A 16675-nucleotide genomic window follows, 5' to 3' on the forward strand; every position below is an offset into this window, starting at 1 on the left:
CTGAATGACTTGGTTTTGTCGCTGATTTGCTTTTAGGCCTCTGATCACAACGAATGCTCGAACAGTATTCAGCATGAGCTCGACCTCTAACTTGCTTCGTAGACTTGGTATGATGCTCGCGTAAATTGACATAGACGACAAGCAGCGCCATAAAACTGAATCAGACCATTTTTGCACATGGACATTTTGACGTTTGATTTATAGCAACGATAGATTCTAGTTGAATATTTGAATTTGCATTGCATTTTTCGCCGGAAAAAAATTAAATTCTAATCAGGAAATTTTCTCAATCATTTTTTTAATAGAATTTTTTTCTAACCGGGTTTTTTCCCATTAAATGGATTTTTTTCAAAGGATTTTTTCAACTGAATCGTTCAGAATGTCGGTATTTCAGATCGATTCGTCAGAATCACATATTTTTCATAGTGTTGATAACTGAGCTTGTTCATAGAAACACATCAGCTGTTCACAGGCATCAATCGCATTTGTATTGGTCATATGCTACATCAGAGGCGACCGCAAGTGTTCTGTGTTTGTGTATGTGTTCATCGGCATTGATACTCGACACATATACGGTCTGTTTACTGATAATGTTGTCGAAAAATTTATGTATATTTGTGAGAAGGAGACAAATTCAGAAGGGAAATTCCGAAAAAATGATTTAAAATCGTTTTCCGGTTTCGGAAAAATCATTTGAAAAAATTGTCTGTCAATCAATATCATTTTCCTCATGAATAATTGAGGGCTTGTTGCCATAAACATAATTCATGCCCTTTGCTCTTCTCTCTTATTGGAAACCATTTGTCCTTTTCCTCTCTCTCTCTTATTCTCACAGTGTGAATCACAGAGAATTTCACACTCACTGTGTGAGTCTCACACAGAAGAGCGAAGAACGTTGATTACAATGCGCCGATCACGATGTGCGTGCGAAAGAATGACGAAAGCCACCCGAACAACGACACCAACATCACAACACTTTCGATATCGACACGAACATTTGCATAGTATTCGCGCTGTAGCTTCGTTTGTTGCCACACTTCCATAGCGCATAAGTGTTTGCATTGGTGTTGGTTATTCCTTATATTTCAAAGGCAACAGCAAGTGGACGATGCTTGTAATCATCGACAACAACACCTTTTTCTTCTTCTTCTTTTCCCTTTTTTTCTTCTTCTTCTTGTTTTTCTTCTCTTTCACCTTACCTTGGCTAGGGTCTGTTTATACACAGGGCTGTATCTTTGGATACATTCGATAGAGTTGTATTTCGCATAGAAATTTTTTGATGTTCAAAGAACAGAATGATTTGAATTTACCCAATGAAGAACATTCTAACTACAAAACGACAACTATTGACTATTGAACCAGAATTGGTTTACAAATGGAACAAAAGTCCCAAATTTGGTCCTAAATTTTGGGATTTGAAAAAAAAATAATTGAAACACTCTGACTTGAATGGGGCATAATTTTTATTGATTGAAAAAAATAGTTTGGGCAGAAATGCTACAGATTACGATTTCAGGACAAGTTTGATTGCTTTTTATATGAAAAAAAAAAATGAAAATGAAATGTTGATCAATTGAAAAAATCCATTAAAAAATGAAAAATAAATCCTAATTTGAGAATAAGCGCAATTTTGGATCGTCATACTGATTAAAACCTTGTTGATGACTTTGGCCAATAGATTTTTTCTTTGATTGTGATTCCATTGAACGTGAACTGTTTGGTGTAAATTGGACGGCTTTTGGTTGAAATTTATTAAACACAGTCATATCGATGAGTTTTCTTATGTTGATGTCGATCACTAACGGTTCAATTTCTGCATTGGCATTTGCCAATCTAGAAACATTTTCCGCATTGTCATGATCGTCTCTGGGAGTAAATTGAAATTCAGATGAATCTACTTCAATTTCCTTTTTTATTGGAAATGCACTAGTCGTCGGAGTTGAACTTCGTTGTTTAAACTCATTTAATACAGTCATATCAATCAGTTTCTTCATCGTGATGTCTATGAAATTCGGTAAGTTCTCTTCAGTTCTTTGGTTGCTATTTGATTGATCTCCATCTCTGCCAAGTCTATAGCTCTCTAGGCCTCTAGTACTCCGAAGTAAGTGGCTATTTCGATCGGCTTCAAATTCACTTTCAGTGTGTCTGTATATCATTTCGAATTCTTCTGGATCTGGCACCTCTTGCTTGATTTTTATCATTGTAACTTTACTTAGTTTTCACTTCGATTTTGACCAGAATAAACTCGGAGCTCTGAATTGGCCTTGTGATGATTTTTCTACTTTTGTATGTTTGTTTCTCAGACGGTGTTGAATCGTATGAAGCGAATGGAATGGTATTTGTCACCAAATGTCAATGATTATCCTTCGGATGGTTTGAAAATACTGATGGCAATTCTTCAATTTTTGTCCATTTAAATAGGGACATTTTGAATTACAAAATTGGAACGACCGAGAAAATAAAACTCAAAAACAATCTCTGTCCTTCCATTGAAACCATAAAATTATCGGCTGGATTTCAATTTTATCCTCAAATTCCAACAAAATGGTATTACGCCATGTTATTATTTATCCGTACACGGAAAAGGCAAATCAAAGATAAAACTAAAACTGCAATAGTACTTACAGGTGTTCATTTGGCACGTATTTTTTGCGGGCATTCTTTATTTTTTCTTTTTTTGAAAGAAGTTTTTTCTTCTATTTTTGATTAACACTTTAATAACCTGACCAGAGCCGTAACATATAAAATTAATCGATGTTTTCAGTCGACAAGATAAAGAAATCGTATCAGGTAGTAAGGAAGATTATGATATGAGGGATTAGATGAAAGGCTGACAAAGAATGTGTGTTTCAAACTGAGCTCAGCTTCACCGTGTATGTAGCTAGCAAGTGTTGATATGCGTTAAAATTGGTTGAAAAATGATCACTTAAATAAAGACCGTTAAATAAAGAAAGAACACATAAATGAAAGTGAACTCGCGATGAAAAGCGACCGTGCTCCACGGCCAATAGTGATGAGTAATTTTTTCTAATTTGAATAAAGAAGGATCAATTCGAATAACAAAATTAGATCTTATATTAAATGGTCAAATGATGGAATTTAGATCCAATTTTGAAACTATTTGCGATGTCTCATTACATTAGTTACTTACAACTGATTGAGTTTGGCTTTGAATTCCTAATTTAACGCGCCTTATTTGCTCCATTGTTCAGATCTGAATAATATTGCATCAAATTCCAAACAGTGACTATCGATGACTGAGTGTCAGGTTCTAGAGGTATTTTGAATAGTATAACAAATAAAACAGCTTTCAATTTATCTAATTCAATCAATAAATTTCTATTTTCATTTTAAACAATTTCAATTCATAATATAATCAGTGATTTTTTGTGATTGATTAGGAATTCCCAACGATCCAGAACAATAATGCTTTGAAATAATGTATTCAGATGAAGGACATAATTAGTTTTATTGAAAAATAAGCCATTGAAGGCTGAACACACAATCACAGCAGAAAAATGTGTGAAAAATCAATCAAATTAATTTTAATCCCACTTCTTAATGCAAAATTGTTTCCTATCATTGATTTCAATAGAATAGTTTTTAATTATTCCCAATGACATTGTTTGGAACTATCGATCAATAACATGTTATTCACTCATTCACACTTGCAGTTACCGTTTTTTTTATTCTTGCTAGTTGTGACTGGATTGTTTTAGTATCAGTACAGTACAAATGAAAGCACATAATTTGAACCATTGAAATGAATTTGTCTGGTTACAGGGTTTTCGTTCAAAGAGAAATGAAAAGAGCGAGGCGTAAAATCTTGCAGATTTTTATACCATTGTGCTTTCAAGCAGTAGTGGAGAAGTTACGTACTCAAATACACTGTACTTCAGTACTATTGATTGGTAAATAATCATAGCGACTCCATATTATTGCAAAAAGCACAAATGATATAAAGCCTTCACACGTTCTTTGGAATGAATTTGAATAAAATCACGTGAAGTAGCAAACTAACAACAGAAAAATTAAAACTCAAAAATATTGTAGCACTCTTTGAAAAACAACGATTTGTCCAAATACGATCACCAATGAAGAGCAAAAATTAAGTCAGAACATTTGAAAAAAAGTTGTCAAAATGTCATCAGTCCAATCGGTGTAATATGTAACTGATTGCCCCATTATAAATATTTTACAAAATAAAAACCGAGACAACCAACAACTTTTAATAAAGGAACACGAGTTTAATAGCTGTTAATTTGATTCGGAGCGCGCAATATGTGATCTATTTACCTAATGAAATAATAAAGATGATTTTACGCACTATGTCTAGTATATTAACTTTGATGTAGTTTTTTTTCCCCTTTAATTTAAGAAGTCAATTCAAATATTTCATTCAAGATAATTCAAATGTAATATGAGTTTAATTTTCGATCGATGTACGTAATTACATTCCAAATAGCGATAGCTATTGACTTTATAAATACAAGTTAATTGCAAAATGATGCCAACGCGTGCGAGTTGTTTGTCCAAAGAAAAATATGTTCAGCAAATTTTCTCCTATAAAAGACATGGTTCTAATCAGTAGAAGTTATCAGTGAAGCGACACTCAAGAATCGAATATGATCTTGGAAATAGTTTTAGCACTTTTTGGTAAACAGACATTTTGACTTAAGTCAAGTTACAATTGCAAACTAATCGTTTGACTTCTGTGCCAAAATATAACTTATTTTTCCCATTCAACATCTAGATCTGCTCGCAGTAGCTACCATCACCGAAGCGAATGTGGTAAATATTGCTTCTCAAATAGAATATTGTGATTTGTAAAACGAACTTACTCGCTTTTAAAATGAACTCATTGCCAACCAAACAAAAGTTCAACTATTTCAACACAAATCGCAAATTGGCCATTATCTCAATAGCTATTTTCTTTTTAATCTTTCAAGGCGATCGATTCCCAATATTACTGTGACCTGAATTGTGATGGGAAACCAGCAGGGTCGCACGTTATGTGCGCCTATCCATCTGTGAGTTGAAGTTTTACTGCACGAACATTTCGAATGAATTTTTATTCTCGATGTGTTTCTTCTGTTCAATTGTATCGTTGAGACGTGGGGAACCAATTGCGCTAATCAAGCAGCTTTCATCAATATGACAGATGCACGCAAGAAGATGTTTGTGGACGGTCATAATACCCGACGAGATATTCTTGCCGAAGGTAAATTGCCTGGGGTTTTTAAAGGGAAAACAGCTGTTGACATGGCGGAAGTTGTGAGTAAATAATTTCATGAGAGAATTCTGATATAAGACAGATGTAAACCTGTATTATTCTACTGTTTCTTTTCTTCGGTCATTCAGATTTGGGATTCAGAGTTGGAAATGATTGCTCAGAGGAATCTGTTACCCTGCACTATGGCTCATGATCAATGCCGTCGGACTCAACGTCACAGATTCGCCGGTCAAAATCTTGCTATGTCATGTAAGCAACCATTTATGACACCAGAGGAAGCGATCAACAAAGGGTTGGATGGATGGTGGAACGAGAATAAGCATGTCGATTCGATCTCTGCGACTAATGTCTATTCGAGCATTGAGTCTGATGTCCAGTATGGTCACTTTACACAAATGGGCCGTGATAAAGCGTATGCCATTGGCTGTGCCACTATTTCAACTCAAAATGGCTACTGCTACTATACCGCCTGCAATTATGCTGTTACAAATATGATAAGCGATCCCGTTTACACTGTTGGACCTCTGCGCAGCAAATGCAAAACCAAAAGCACCAAGTATAATGGGCTTTGCAGCAGCACTGAAAATTATTTCGATTTTGCTCGACACGATACCCAAACTTATTTCGAAAATGATGAATCGGAAGAAGTTCTGCCGGTAAAACAATGGAAAGCAAATGGTTGTTCTCATGTTGGTAATACCAAAGGCAATGCCACACCCGCAACACCGCCACGGACAAGACCAAATCCAATGAAAAGAAAGGCACCTGGTGGTGCAGTTTCGGCAACGTCATCCACATCAAAATCACAAATTCCCATTGGACAACGAAGGATAATTGAACCGGAATCATCGCGGACCCAACAATCGATGCTTATTGATACACCGAGCTTCAAAGTGGCGAAAACACAATTTACCTTCAATACTGACAATTTGTTCGATATTAAACAATCTGAAATGCAGAAACATTTTGATGAAATTAATTCGAAGTTCAAAAATTTAAATATTAATTCAAACTTCAACATGAAGCCAACAGACTTGCCGGATCATTTTGGGCAACTTAATTCAAATTTTAAAAATTTGAATATAAATGGCCTCAATTTCTACAGAACATTTGGAGAATTCGGTAAACCATTCAAGATGAGAACGACCTATTCTTCTTCAATAAAAAGATAAATTTCGAATCGAAGATGAATGAAATCGAATTTAACGAACATTGTTCATAGTATGAATTGTCATAAGTATTGGGTCAGAGCCCATGCTTCATTACTTGCGACAATTCATGTGATGAACAATGTTCGTTGAACATATTTCTTTCATTCATCTGATACAAAATGAATCTGTTTTTCAATTCCAAGAGAAAATACCTGGTTGATTTGGATTGAAAAGCAAACGATTGTAAAATGAAAATCTTGAAATAAATCGACAAACACGAATGAGATCATTTCATATGACTTATTTGTATTGTTGGCCCATTTGGTTTTATATCACCTCATCTCTAATCATAATTAATCTTCAAAGTTTTATCAAGAAAAGACAAAATTGAACTGTTCTTAGCGGCGGACATCGACCACTTATTCGCACACGCAACATCACTATTGAAATAGCACATAAATTTACAGTTTTAGTAAATAACGAATTTGCAATCAAAGAAATTTTGATAACGCATATATATGTGTGTTTATCAAACACTTTTCAACACACTGTGTTCGCAATGCTGATTACAAAACCAATCAATGTTCAAGTCTTACATTGCGATCTTCGATCAGTAGAATTTGGTCGGTTTCGCAAAGTCAAGTTTCAAATTGTTGGCAGTTTACGAAAAGTAAACAGTCTCGATTAATTGATAAGCCAAAAAACAATGGTTGTGATGGCGAAATCATACCAGAAAAATAGTTTTGTAATTATAACTATTTTTCAATTGAAATACGCAATAGAATATGTGTTAGCCGCTTCAATAAAGTCTATTTCATTTGATATTTGTCTTTTTAACCTTGGCCTAGTATCGGTAACACAAATAACTTTAATGTTGTTTTCATTTATTTCATGCATTCACAAAACAATCAATATTTTATGGGTTTATTTTTATCATTTCAATCTCAAATTTTCTTTGGATAAGATTGTTCTTCGGATTTATTCATTGGAAGCATTTTTCCTTGATGGCTTTCTTGACATGCTCGTATGTTTCCTTGTTTACCTATTAATTTATTGAAAAAAAAATGATTAGTTTAGCGCACCCACAATGAAGTCAATATTGGTGCTATTCATTAAAAAAATTCTCATTTTATTATATTTGAGCTAGAATTGATCAAATTTTCAATCATCTGCCTTACGTGATGCAAAATGCCGAAGAATTTGCTAATAATTTCATGGAATTGATTTGCTTCTTTGGCGATGCATCTGCAAACATGAAAAACGAATGAGATATTGAGCAATAATTAATTCCATTCATAAAATGCATACTTTACGACTTCCAGGAGGCTTGCTTGACTTTTACAGGCCTTGATGCGTTCGTGCAACTTTTCCAATTCCTTTTTCGTTTCTTCCCAAATTGTTGCGTAGTCGGTGTCCTTCAGAGCTTCACTGGTGACTTCGATGGTGCACTTGATCTTTTCTTCAATGTTTCGTGCCATGGATGGGTCGGCTTCATTTTCCAAATCATTGAAATTGGTGTGTTCGTAACATTCGGCTGAGACCTTATCATTGATCTCTTTGATCAATCTCCATTTTGATTTCTGACATTTCGAACAATCGACAAGTTAATTTTGCAAACAATTCTAAGGCAATTGAATACGTTTGTTTCAACTTACGAGAGCTAAGTCTTTGATGAAGAGACCAACGGCTTGGAGAGCTTTTCCTACAACGGTGGTTTTGCATCTAATGATGTGCAAGAAAAGAGGTTCAAATTAAATGGAAAAAGTGAAAGAAGTATTAAATTGCAATCTTCAAAAGTGAAGTGACTTCTTTTATATCATGATGAAGCAGCGAAACCATGAAATACTTTTGCAGCTCAAAATTTAAAACGAATTTGATTAGAATCACAATACTCACCCTTGTTGTGTCGGAAAATCTTCGATTTCTAAGCATTTTGGCCATTCAACGTTGATCAGATTGTCAAGCTTTGTATTGGTTTTGTCCCAAGCGGCTTTGAATTCGCTGTCGCCGATAACTTTGGTAATAACATTACGAACGCATTCAAGGTCAAAAAATTTTTCCTTGATCTTATTTTCAATCTCGCCGATCAATTTGGATGGAGCGAAATCTTGGAATGAAAATGATGAGCTTAATGGTGGTGCAGCGGACACGATCTGCATGAATAGAAAGTTGAAGAATGATCAATTTTATTTTAAAAAAAAAATTGTTTTAACAATTGATTTTTGAATGAAACTAAAACGACTTCAAAGAGTTTTTCCACGTATTACACTCGAATGAAAGAAAAGTTAAGTCAAAACGCTTACTGTTGCACAGAAAACTGCCACTAGAATAGCTTGGAGGAGCTTCATGTTGATAGTTAATTTGTTATTCTTGACTATTGTATGTTCGAATTTCCAAACACAAACTGTTTCTTTTTCGTAATGTGCCGAAAGTTTTTATTTGATTCGATTTGCCAGAATGAAGAGCTCTTAAGTTTAGGACACATTATCTGTACTATGATTCATATCTCTAAATGAGGTGTGATTTCATGAAACTGGCAACAATTTGAAACTTGACTTGCGAAACCAATTAAATTCTATTGATCGAAGATTTTGATATGAGACTTGAACATTGGAATTCGATTGGTTTCAAAGTCCAAATTGCGATCGAAAATTTCTTCAAATTCAATCACTGATGATTTATCATAACGGCTCATAAGTGTTTTAATTTCTACACGCCTTTTTTTAAATTGTTTCCAAAATCTAATCAGCTAATGCTGTACAGTGTACACAAACGTGGTAGATGTACGCCGCTAAAAACAGTTCAATTTTCTTTTCTGGTGATAAAGTTTTGAAGATTGATTATTATTTGAGATGAGGTGATATAAACCAACCTTTATATTTCAAATTCATAATTCAAACATTTGCGACCGTAGTACAATGGGCATGTGCTGAAAATTATCGATCTACATTTTCGTTAAACAAGCGCTTGCTTGAAAATTAAAAACCATGAAAACAAAAAACAACAAATTTTTACTGCAAATTGGGCACAAATACATTTAAGTCATATGAAATGAGATCATTCGTATTTGTTGATTTATTTTAAGATTTTCATTTTACAATCAACCGGGCATTTCCTTTTGGAATTGAAAACAAGGTTCATTTTATATCAGATGAAGAAAAGAGATATGTTCAACGAACATTGATCATCACATGAGTTGTCGCAAGTAATGGGTTTTGGCCCAATACTTACGAGTCCGTGTCTCGGTTTTTAATTAGTAAAATAGAAAATGGCGCCCTCGAAATTGCGTTCATTTTGAAATAGCATATGAAATTCCTTGCTCTGAATATGGCCCAGTCCATACAATCCAAGACTCTAAGAGCACCTTTCGAGTGGTTTTTTAAACAGCTTAACCTTAATATAACAAAAAAAAAACATTCAATCTCAATGCAAAATCGATTTATTTCTTTCCTTCATACAAAAAATGGAATTATGTGATGCAATTCCTGTGACTTCCATCGTAAATTTGATTTGAATAAGAAATTGTCCAGGGGATTTGGAAAAGGTTTCACAATTATTGGAAGCATTTTCCCTTGATGTATTTTGCAACACGGACGAAGCCTTCCTTGTTGACCTTTAATTCAAAAAGAGAGAAAATAATCATCAGTTTCAAGTTCCACTCGAAAGAGATTTTTCGTTTCTTGTCTCACCTTTTTCAATTCTTCAAAGAATTTTCGGTGAATTGGCTCGTCTTTTTTCAATTCACCGACAATGCATCTGTAAGTAGAAAAAAAAATGGATTAGTCGTACATAAAGGCAATAAATATAACCATAAATGGTCAATAAATTTTAAGCATTGAATAACAGACATTTTTATTTCTCCATGGTGGAGATTAGAAAAAAAGATAAGAAAAAAAATCCAAATAAAAATTGAAAGCAATAAATTTTATTGCCAATTCGATAGAATAGAACTAACCGAGCTACTTCAACTTGGCTTGGTTTTTGGGCGCAAACCTTGACACGTTCGTGTAAATCGACCAAATGTTTGAAATATTCCTCCCAAACTGGAGCGAAAGCGGTGCCCTTAACAGCTTCAGTGATGCCTTCGAGAATGCATTTTGCCTTTTGGCGCAACTTCTCTTTGATTTCATCTCCGATACCTCCATTGAAGCATTCGGCCAAGACCTTTTCAAACATTTGCTAAAGCAACGGCAAGTATTTTTCCTGAAATTGTTAAAAATCCACGACGAGATCAATTAATTCGTTCATTTCGAATGGTGAATTTTATGTTTTAGGCTGTGGGAAAACTAAATGGCGCACTTTAAACAAAGAAAACAAATCTTAGCCATGAGTTAGTGGCTTTCAAACCATTCATTTTGGCTCGAATAAATGTTTGTTTCAACTTACATTAGCCAATGTCTTGACAAAATCACTGGCGACATCGGCACCCTTCTTGGTAACGGCAACCATGCATCTGAAACGGAAAAATGATGAATGAATTAACAATTAACTAATTTTCATTGCGAACATTTGAATATTCTATTAAAAAATGGATGAAAAAACATTTTTCCCAACAAAGAATTGCATTACTGCTCAAAAGTTTATAAAAGGCTCGAAAAAAAGTTGACACAATTCTGTTTCTTTGATGGAAAAAAGTGTTGAAAAAAGAATAAAAAAAATCACTCATGTTGTTGTGTATCGTCCATTTTCAAGCATTTTGCCCATTCAGCTTTCAGAGCGCCGATTTTAGTTTTGGTTTCGATCCATTTACCCTTGATTTCGCTATCACCGACCACTTTACCAACCACATTATGAATGCATTCCAAATTTGCATTATCCTTGAGATGGTCTATGATGCTAGCGAGATCATTTTTCGTTGATGGTGCGGCGGATACAACCTGCGAAAATCGAGAAAAAAAACTCAAATTGATTTCTTCAAATATTTTTCAAGTCTAAACAGAAAATAGAATAAAATTGATTTTCACAAATTATTCTTTTGATGAGAAGCACTCTTCCAAAAATGCCCACCGAAATCACAATTACTTACCGTTGCACAAACAACGGCCATCAAAATAGCTGAGAAGAACTTCATGTTGATCGTTTGTTTTGTTTGGATTTCAAAACTGAAACTGTTTACTTTTCGAACATTTGGCGAGAGTATTTATTTGATTTGGCCAATCGATATTGTTGGTGCCTTAACTTGACTCCCGGCCATATCAGTATCGAACTAAATATCAGACCATTAGACTTCGACTTTGCACAGATAAGAATTTTGTTTTCTATTCTACGAAATTTCTAGGTTATTTTTTGTTAAAGAACGAGGAGAACGGTTGCATTATTTACAACTTTGACATTTTGATGTACACACACATATAAATACATATGGCGGATTGAAAAACGTCACCAATGAACTAAACTATCACTTGGTGTAGCAAGTTCATTGAATGTGTGGACGGGTGGCAATATTCGATGACTTCAAAATCATATGAAAAACCACACAAGTGTTGACAGTGCAAACTCACGATTTTTTCGAAATATTTCTTTGGAAAACAAATCGTGGATGAAGCCTAGGCTTTGCAGAGCCCGAATATCAACAATAAAAGAAAATAAATGAATATAATTCCCAAACAAATAATATATATAAAATGTATGGCGTTTCCAATCTCACCACTGTTCACCACAATCAGTCAAAGCATTAATGTGAATGACGCATGACAAAGTGACTTTGACAGCACACGCATATGAATTGTTGTCTTGTTAACAGTCGGAAATGTCAATGCAAAATCTCCAGTATCCAGTTTCACTCTACTTTGTCGTCTAGTTTTAACTCCTATCGGATTATTCATCCGATCAACGAAAAAAAATATAAATTTTATTGCCCATATATGCGAAGTCATCATACTATTGATTAGAGGTGTACAATGTCAAGTACAACATTTGGTGATATGATCAAATCATGTGGAATTTCACTGAAAACTTAAACAGTTAACAGTTGGATGACGAAAATTTGTTTTTAACATTTCGAGTGATTGTTCGAAATGGTGTGACATTGAATTCAATACTTTGTAGACTTAAATTACTGGCCTGCACAGACTTTGCAAGTAAATTGCTTGCAGCAAATATTTTTTGGATTTGATTCCGAGAAAAATACTTACATGGAAGTAACAGTAGTGTACTGCTATAGTGTAAATTTTTGTCGATCTTTTTGTCCAAACGTCCACAAGGTAAGGTTGAAATATTCGATTTTATAGATTTTATTTTGCGACACCTCCGCTTCGGAACAGTCGAGAAAAATAATAGAAAATAATATTCATCTCGAAATCTAAATGACCAATATTCATGGAAGATTGGAAGTTTTAATTTCCTATCGTACTTAATCATATAACACCAACTCTCTTCCATGACGTATCATCGATGAGAAAAAGTAAAATATAAAACATACACGAGTAACACGGCGTGTTGCTAACACGCTCAATCCTAAAACCACTCATTTTATTTTCAGCATTGTAGCTTTTTTCTTGAGAAAGCTTTTTATATTTCTTCGACAATGGCACAATATGAATAGCCGTTGGAAGCCTTGATAGAAACACTTTTGGTTTGGAATTATCAATGTTCAAGGCATTTAGAAAAAAGTAGACTTTTAGGCAAATATAAAAATATTCAACTGTCGCCTATCTTGATATTTGTTAACGTATTGAGTTTGAGTAAAATGAGTCAATTTATCATGAAGAAAGATAAAAAATCGCGAACAACCCAATATTAGAAACTTGTTGAAAAACAAAACACTTCATTTGGAAACTGGCCAAATGTATTTTTCCGTTGTGCAAATACAAAATGTATCATAAATAATAGATGTGCCGGGCTTGTGCAATCTTCCAAATCAGTAAACTGTGCAGGCCAGCAATTTAAGACTACAAAGTATTAAATTCAATGTCACCTCAATGACTCGAAATGATAAGAATAAATCTTTGTCATCCAAATGTTTACTGTTGGAGTTTAATTTCTTCAGTTGAATTCCACATGATTCAATCATCACCAAATATTGCACTTGACACTGTACAGGTACACCGCTTGATGACTTCGCATACATGGGCAATAAAATGTATATTTTTTTTTCGTCGATTATTCATCCGATAAGAGTTAGAACTGGAAACACAAGCAAGGAATTTTCGTGGTAGAATAGAAAATAAAATTCTTATCTGTGCAAAGTCGAAGTCAAATGGCCTGATATTTAATTCGATATTGATAAAAATGGTCGAGAGTCAAGTTAAGGCACCAACAATATCGATTGGCCAAATCAAATAAATACTCTCGCCAAATGTTCGAAAAGTAAACAGTTTCGATTTTGAAATCTAAACAAAACAAACGATCAACATGAAGTTCTTCTCAGCTATTTTGGTGGCCGTTGTTTGCGCAACGGTAAGTAATTGTGATTTCGGTGGGCATTTTTGGAAGAGTGCTTCTCATCAACAGAATAATTTGTGAAAATCAATTTTATTCTATTTTCTGTTTAGACTTGAAAAATATTTGAAGAAATCAATTTGAGTTTTTTTTCACGATTTTCGCAGGTTGTATCCGCCGCACCATCAACGAAAAATGATCTCGCTAGCATCATAGACGATCTCAAGGATAATGCACATCTGAACTGCATTCATAATGTGGTTGGCAAAGTGGTCGGTGATAGCGAACTCAAGGGCAAATGGACCGAAACCAAAATCAAAATCGACGCTCTGAGAGCTGAATGGGCAAAATGCTTGAAAATGGACGATCCACAACAACACAAGTAAATTTTTTGTTTCTCTTCTAACCTTTTTTTTTCATCACCCAATGAGCAAAAATGTCTTGATTTAGGCCTGTTAGGATGGTGATTTTGTAACGCACTTTCTATGTAGTTTATATGGCAGCGCAGGCCTGACCAGGCCCATTATTTGTATGTCTGTAATAGACCTGAGATATGTATAGTCAATGGACCAATCACATTATAAAATTACTAAAGTGGACCATATGCCTGAAATAGGCACAATTCTGTATAATAATACAATGTTAGTGAGGCCTGTATTAAGCATACTTGTATACACATTATATGCCTATGGTTTATGCATATATTTATAGTCAGAATTGCTCACTGGGCAAAGAAACAGAATTTTGCCAACTTTTGTGAAGTTTTTATTCCAATTTTTTAATTGAATATTCAAATGTTCACAACATAAATGACTTTATTCGTACGAACTGTTCCGTTTCAGATGCATGGTTGCCGTTATCAAGAAGGGTGCCGATGTCGCCAGTGATTTTGTCAAGACATTGGCTAATGTAAGTTGAAACAATCATTTATTCGAGCCAAAATGAATGGTTTGAAAGCCACTAACTCATGGCTAAGATTTATTTCCTTTGTTTAAAGTGCACCATTTAGTTTTTCCACAGCCTAAAACTTAAATTTCACCATTCGAAATGAACCAATTAATTGATTTCGAGGTGGATTTGTAACAATTTCAGGAAAAATACTTGCCATTGCTGAAGCAAATTGCTGAAAAGGTCTTGGCTGAATGTTTCAATGGAGCTATTGGAGAAGAAGTCAAAGAAAAGTTGCGCCAAAAGGTAAAATGCGTCATCTATGGCATCACCGAAGCTGTTAAGGGCACCACATTCGCTCCAGTTTGGGAAGAATATTTCAAACATTTAGTCGATTTAAACGAACGTATCAAGGCTTGCGCTCGAAAACCAAGTCAAGTTGACGTAGCTAGGTCAGTTCCATTCTATCGAATTAGCAGTAAAATTCATTGCTTTCCTCCACCATGGAGAAATGAAAATGTCTGTTATTCAATGCCTAAAAATTTATTGACCGTTTATGGTTACATTTATTGCCTCTATGTACGACTAATCCATTTTTTTCTACTTACAGATGCATTGTCGGTGAATTGAAAAAAGACGAGTCAATTCACCGAAAATTCTTTGAAGAATTGAAAAAAGTGAGACAAGAAACGAAAGATCTCTTTCGAGTGGAACTGAGAACTGATGATTTTTCCCCTTCTTTTGAATTACAGGTTAGCAAGGAAGAGTTCGTCCGTGTTGCAAAATACATCAAGGGAAAATGCTTCCAATAATTGTGATAATTCAAATCAAATTTACGATGGAAGTCACGGGAATTGCATCACATAATTCCATAAATGGATACACATTTGCTATCTGAAGAAATAAAATAAATCAACATTGCAATGAAATTGAATGTTTTTTTTATTATATTAAAATTAGGCTGTTTAAAAACCACTCGCAAGGTGGTCTTTGGTACTTGGATTACATGGATCAAATTGTAGGATCTATAAAGAACCGTCTCGTTGGCTTGGGTCATGTGCAAGCTAAGCTTTTTTGGTACTTTGTCTAGACACAGCGAAATATGTTGCTTGAATATTATTCTTGTAACAGTGGGAACGTAATCATTTTACAAGCATCATTGAACATATTGAGACACGAAGTGCTCAGTATTTTTTTTCATGATTAATATCTCTACAGGTGAGTAGTGTATGTTTCACTGACTTCGTTATAAAAGAGAAGAGTAAGTTTTAGCTACGACCCGCCAAAAATGAACATGCTCCACTTTAACGCCAACGAAATCATGAGAAAACATACTCGCCTTTTCAAAAATATAAATCGAAGAAAAAACATACTCCACTCTCAATCTTACCCATAGATCTGTGGAAATTGATAAAACGATTAGCAAAAGTGACGATGCTTGTTGAGGTTGATAACGTTAATTTTTGTACAGTGACCTAGGTCATTATTATCTCATACACAAGTCATGTTATGAATTCAAGAAGTTCAATAAAAGTGTTGATATGAGCCTGGTAACTCACGATTAAACTCACACAAATAAAAAGTCTGTTTGAAAATATTAGTATGACCACTCTCACTGATAAAACCGCCCTGTTCATTTTATTATCACTATTGTAGGCTTTTTTTAACAAAGCTTTTTTATTCTTCAACAATGGCACAATATCAATAGCTTTTCAGCCATTGGAAGAACGCCATCTTGACTATTCCCACGAAAGTATTTTCAAAAATGCAATATACTAGGTGGATTGAAAAGTCGGGTACTTTTTGAATGAAAACTCATTTTTTTCGCAAAATTTCATTTCATTCCTCAATATAGGCTCCTTTTAGCTCGATACAGCGTGCCCAACGATCTTCCAACATTTGGATGTCCTTCAAAAAGTAAGATTTTTCTTTCAACCCAAAATATGCTAAATTTCTCCATTTTACTCCCGATCATAGCAAACGCTCGCGTCCTAAGACCTTACAATTAAGTTTAGATGACTTG

The 16675-nt window shown here is 34.4% G+C and overlaps 3 protein-coding genes across 3 annotated transcripts; 1 reads left to right on the top strand and 2 right to left on the bottom strand.

The window, feature by feature from the left end:
- Positions 1-7243: 7243 nt before the first annotated feature.
- On the bottom strand, positions 7244-8779 carry LOC129571856 (uncharacterized). Its single transcript, XM_055451727.1, has 6 exons — positions 8688-8779; positions 8281-8537; positions 8040-8106; positions 7693-7964; positions 7563-7629; positions 7244-7426 (listed from the first exon to the last, which is right to left on the bottom strand). The coding sequence occupies exons 1-6, from the start codon at positions 8730-8732 to the stop codon at positions 7367-7369; spliced, it is 768 nt and encodes a 255-aa protein (XP_055307702.1). The 5' UTR covers positions 8733-8779; the 3' UTR covers positions 7244-7366.
- A 1026-nt stretch (positions 8780-9805) lies between these two features.
- Positions 9806-11548, bottom strand: LOC129571854 (uncharacterized). The gene is made up of 6 exons (XM_055451725.1): positions 11411-11548; positions 11047-11261; positions 10771-10837; positions 10340-10587; positions 10074-10140; positions 9806-9997 (listed from the first exon to the last, which is right to left on the bottom strand). The coding sequence occupies exons 1-4, from the start codon at positions 11453-11455 to the stop codon at positions 10564-10566; spliced, it is 351 nt and encodes a 116-aa protein (XP_055307700.1). The 5' UTR covers positions 11456-11548; the 3' UTR covers positions 9806-9997; positions 10074-10140; positions 10340-10563.
- Positions 11549-13626: 2078 nt separating this feature from the next.
- Positions 13627-15581, top strand: LOC129571855 (uncharacterized). The gene is made up of 6 exons (XM_055451726.1): positions 13627-13782; positions 13932-14146; positions 14607-14673; positions 14857-15104; positions 15263-15329; positions 15405-15581. Exons 1-6 carry the CDS (start codon positions 13738-13740, stop codon positions 15462-15464), a joined length of 702 nt encoding a protein of 233 aa, XP_055307701.1. The 5' UTR covers positions 13627-13737; the 3' UTR covers positions 15465-15581.
- Positions 15582-16675: the final 1094 nt, after the last annotated feature.

The sequence above is a fragment of the Sitodiplosis mosellana genome, unplaced genomic scaffold (assembly GCF_009176505.1).
Source record: "Sitodiplosis mosellana isolate CC-2019 unplaced genomic scaffold, AAFC_SMos_1.0 Smas_scaffold_3541, whole genome shotgun sequence".
NCBI classification, from domain to species: domain Eukaryota; kingdom Metazoa; phylum Arthropoda; class Insecta; order Diptera; family Cecidomyiidae; genus Sitodiplosis; species Sitodiplosis mosellana.

Coding starts and splice junctions, on each gene's coding strand:
- LOC129571854 (XM_055451725.1), bottom strand. CDS start 11,455: ATGAAGTTCTTCTCAGCTATTTTGATGGCCGTTGTTTGTGCAACG. Junction 10,838..11,046: donor GACGATACACAACAACATGA/GTGATTTTTTTT, acceptor TTTCCGTTTCAG/ATGCATGGTTGCCGTTACCA. Junction 10,588..10,770: donor TTGTCAAGACATTGGCTAAT/GTAAGTTGAAAC, acceptor TAACAATTTCAG/GAAAAATACTTGCCGTTGCT.
- LOC129571855 (XM_055451726.1), top strand. CDS start 13,738: ATGAAGTTCTTCTCAGCTATTTTGGTGGCCGTTGTTTGCGCAACG. Junction 13,783..13,931: donor TGGCCGTTGTTTGCGCAACG/GTAAGTAATTGT, acceptor CGATTTTCGCAG/GTTGTATCCGCCGCACCATC. Junction 14,674..14,856: donor TTGTCAAGACATTGGCTAAT/GTAAGTTGAAAC, acceptor TAACAATTTCAG/GAAAAATACTTGCCATTGCT.
- LOC129571856 (XM_055451727.1), bottom strand. CDS start 8,732: ATGAAGCTCCTCCAAGCTATTCTAGTGGCAGTTTTCTGTGCAACA. Junction 7,630..7,692: donor AGCCTCCTGGAAGTCGTAAA/GTATGCATTTTA, acceptor TCATGTTTGCAG/ATGCATCGCCAAAGAAGCAA. Junction 7,427..7,562: donor TCTTCGGCATTTTGCATCAC/GTAAGGCAGATG, acceptor ATAAATTAATAG/GTAAACAAGGAAACATACGA.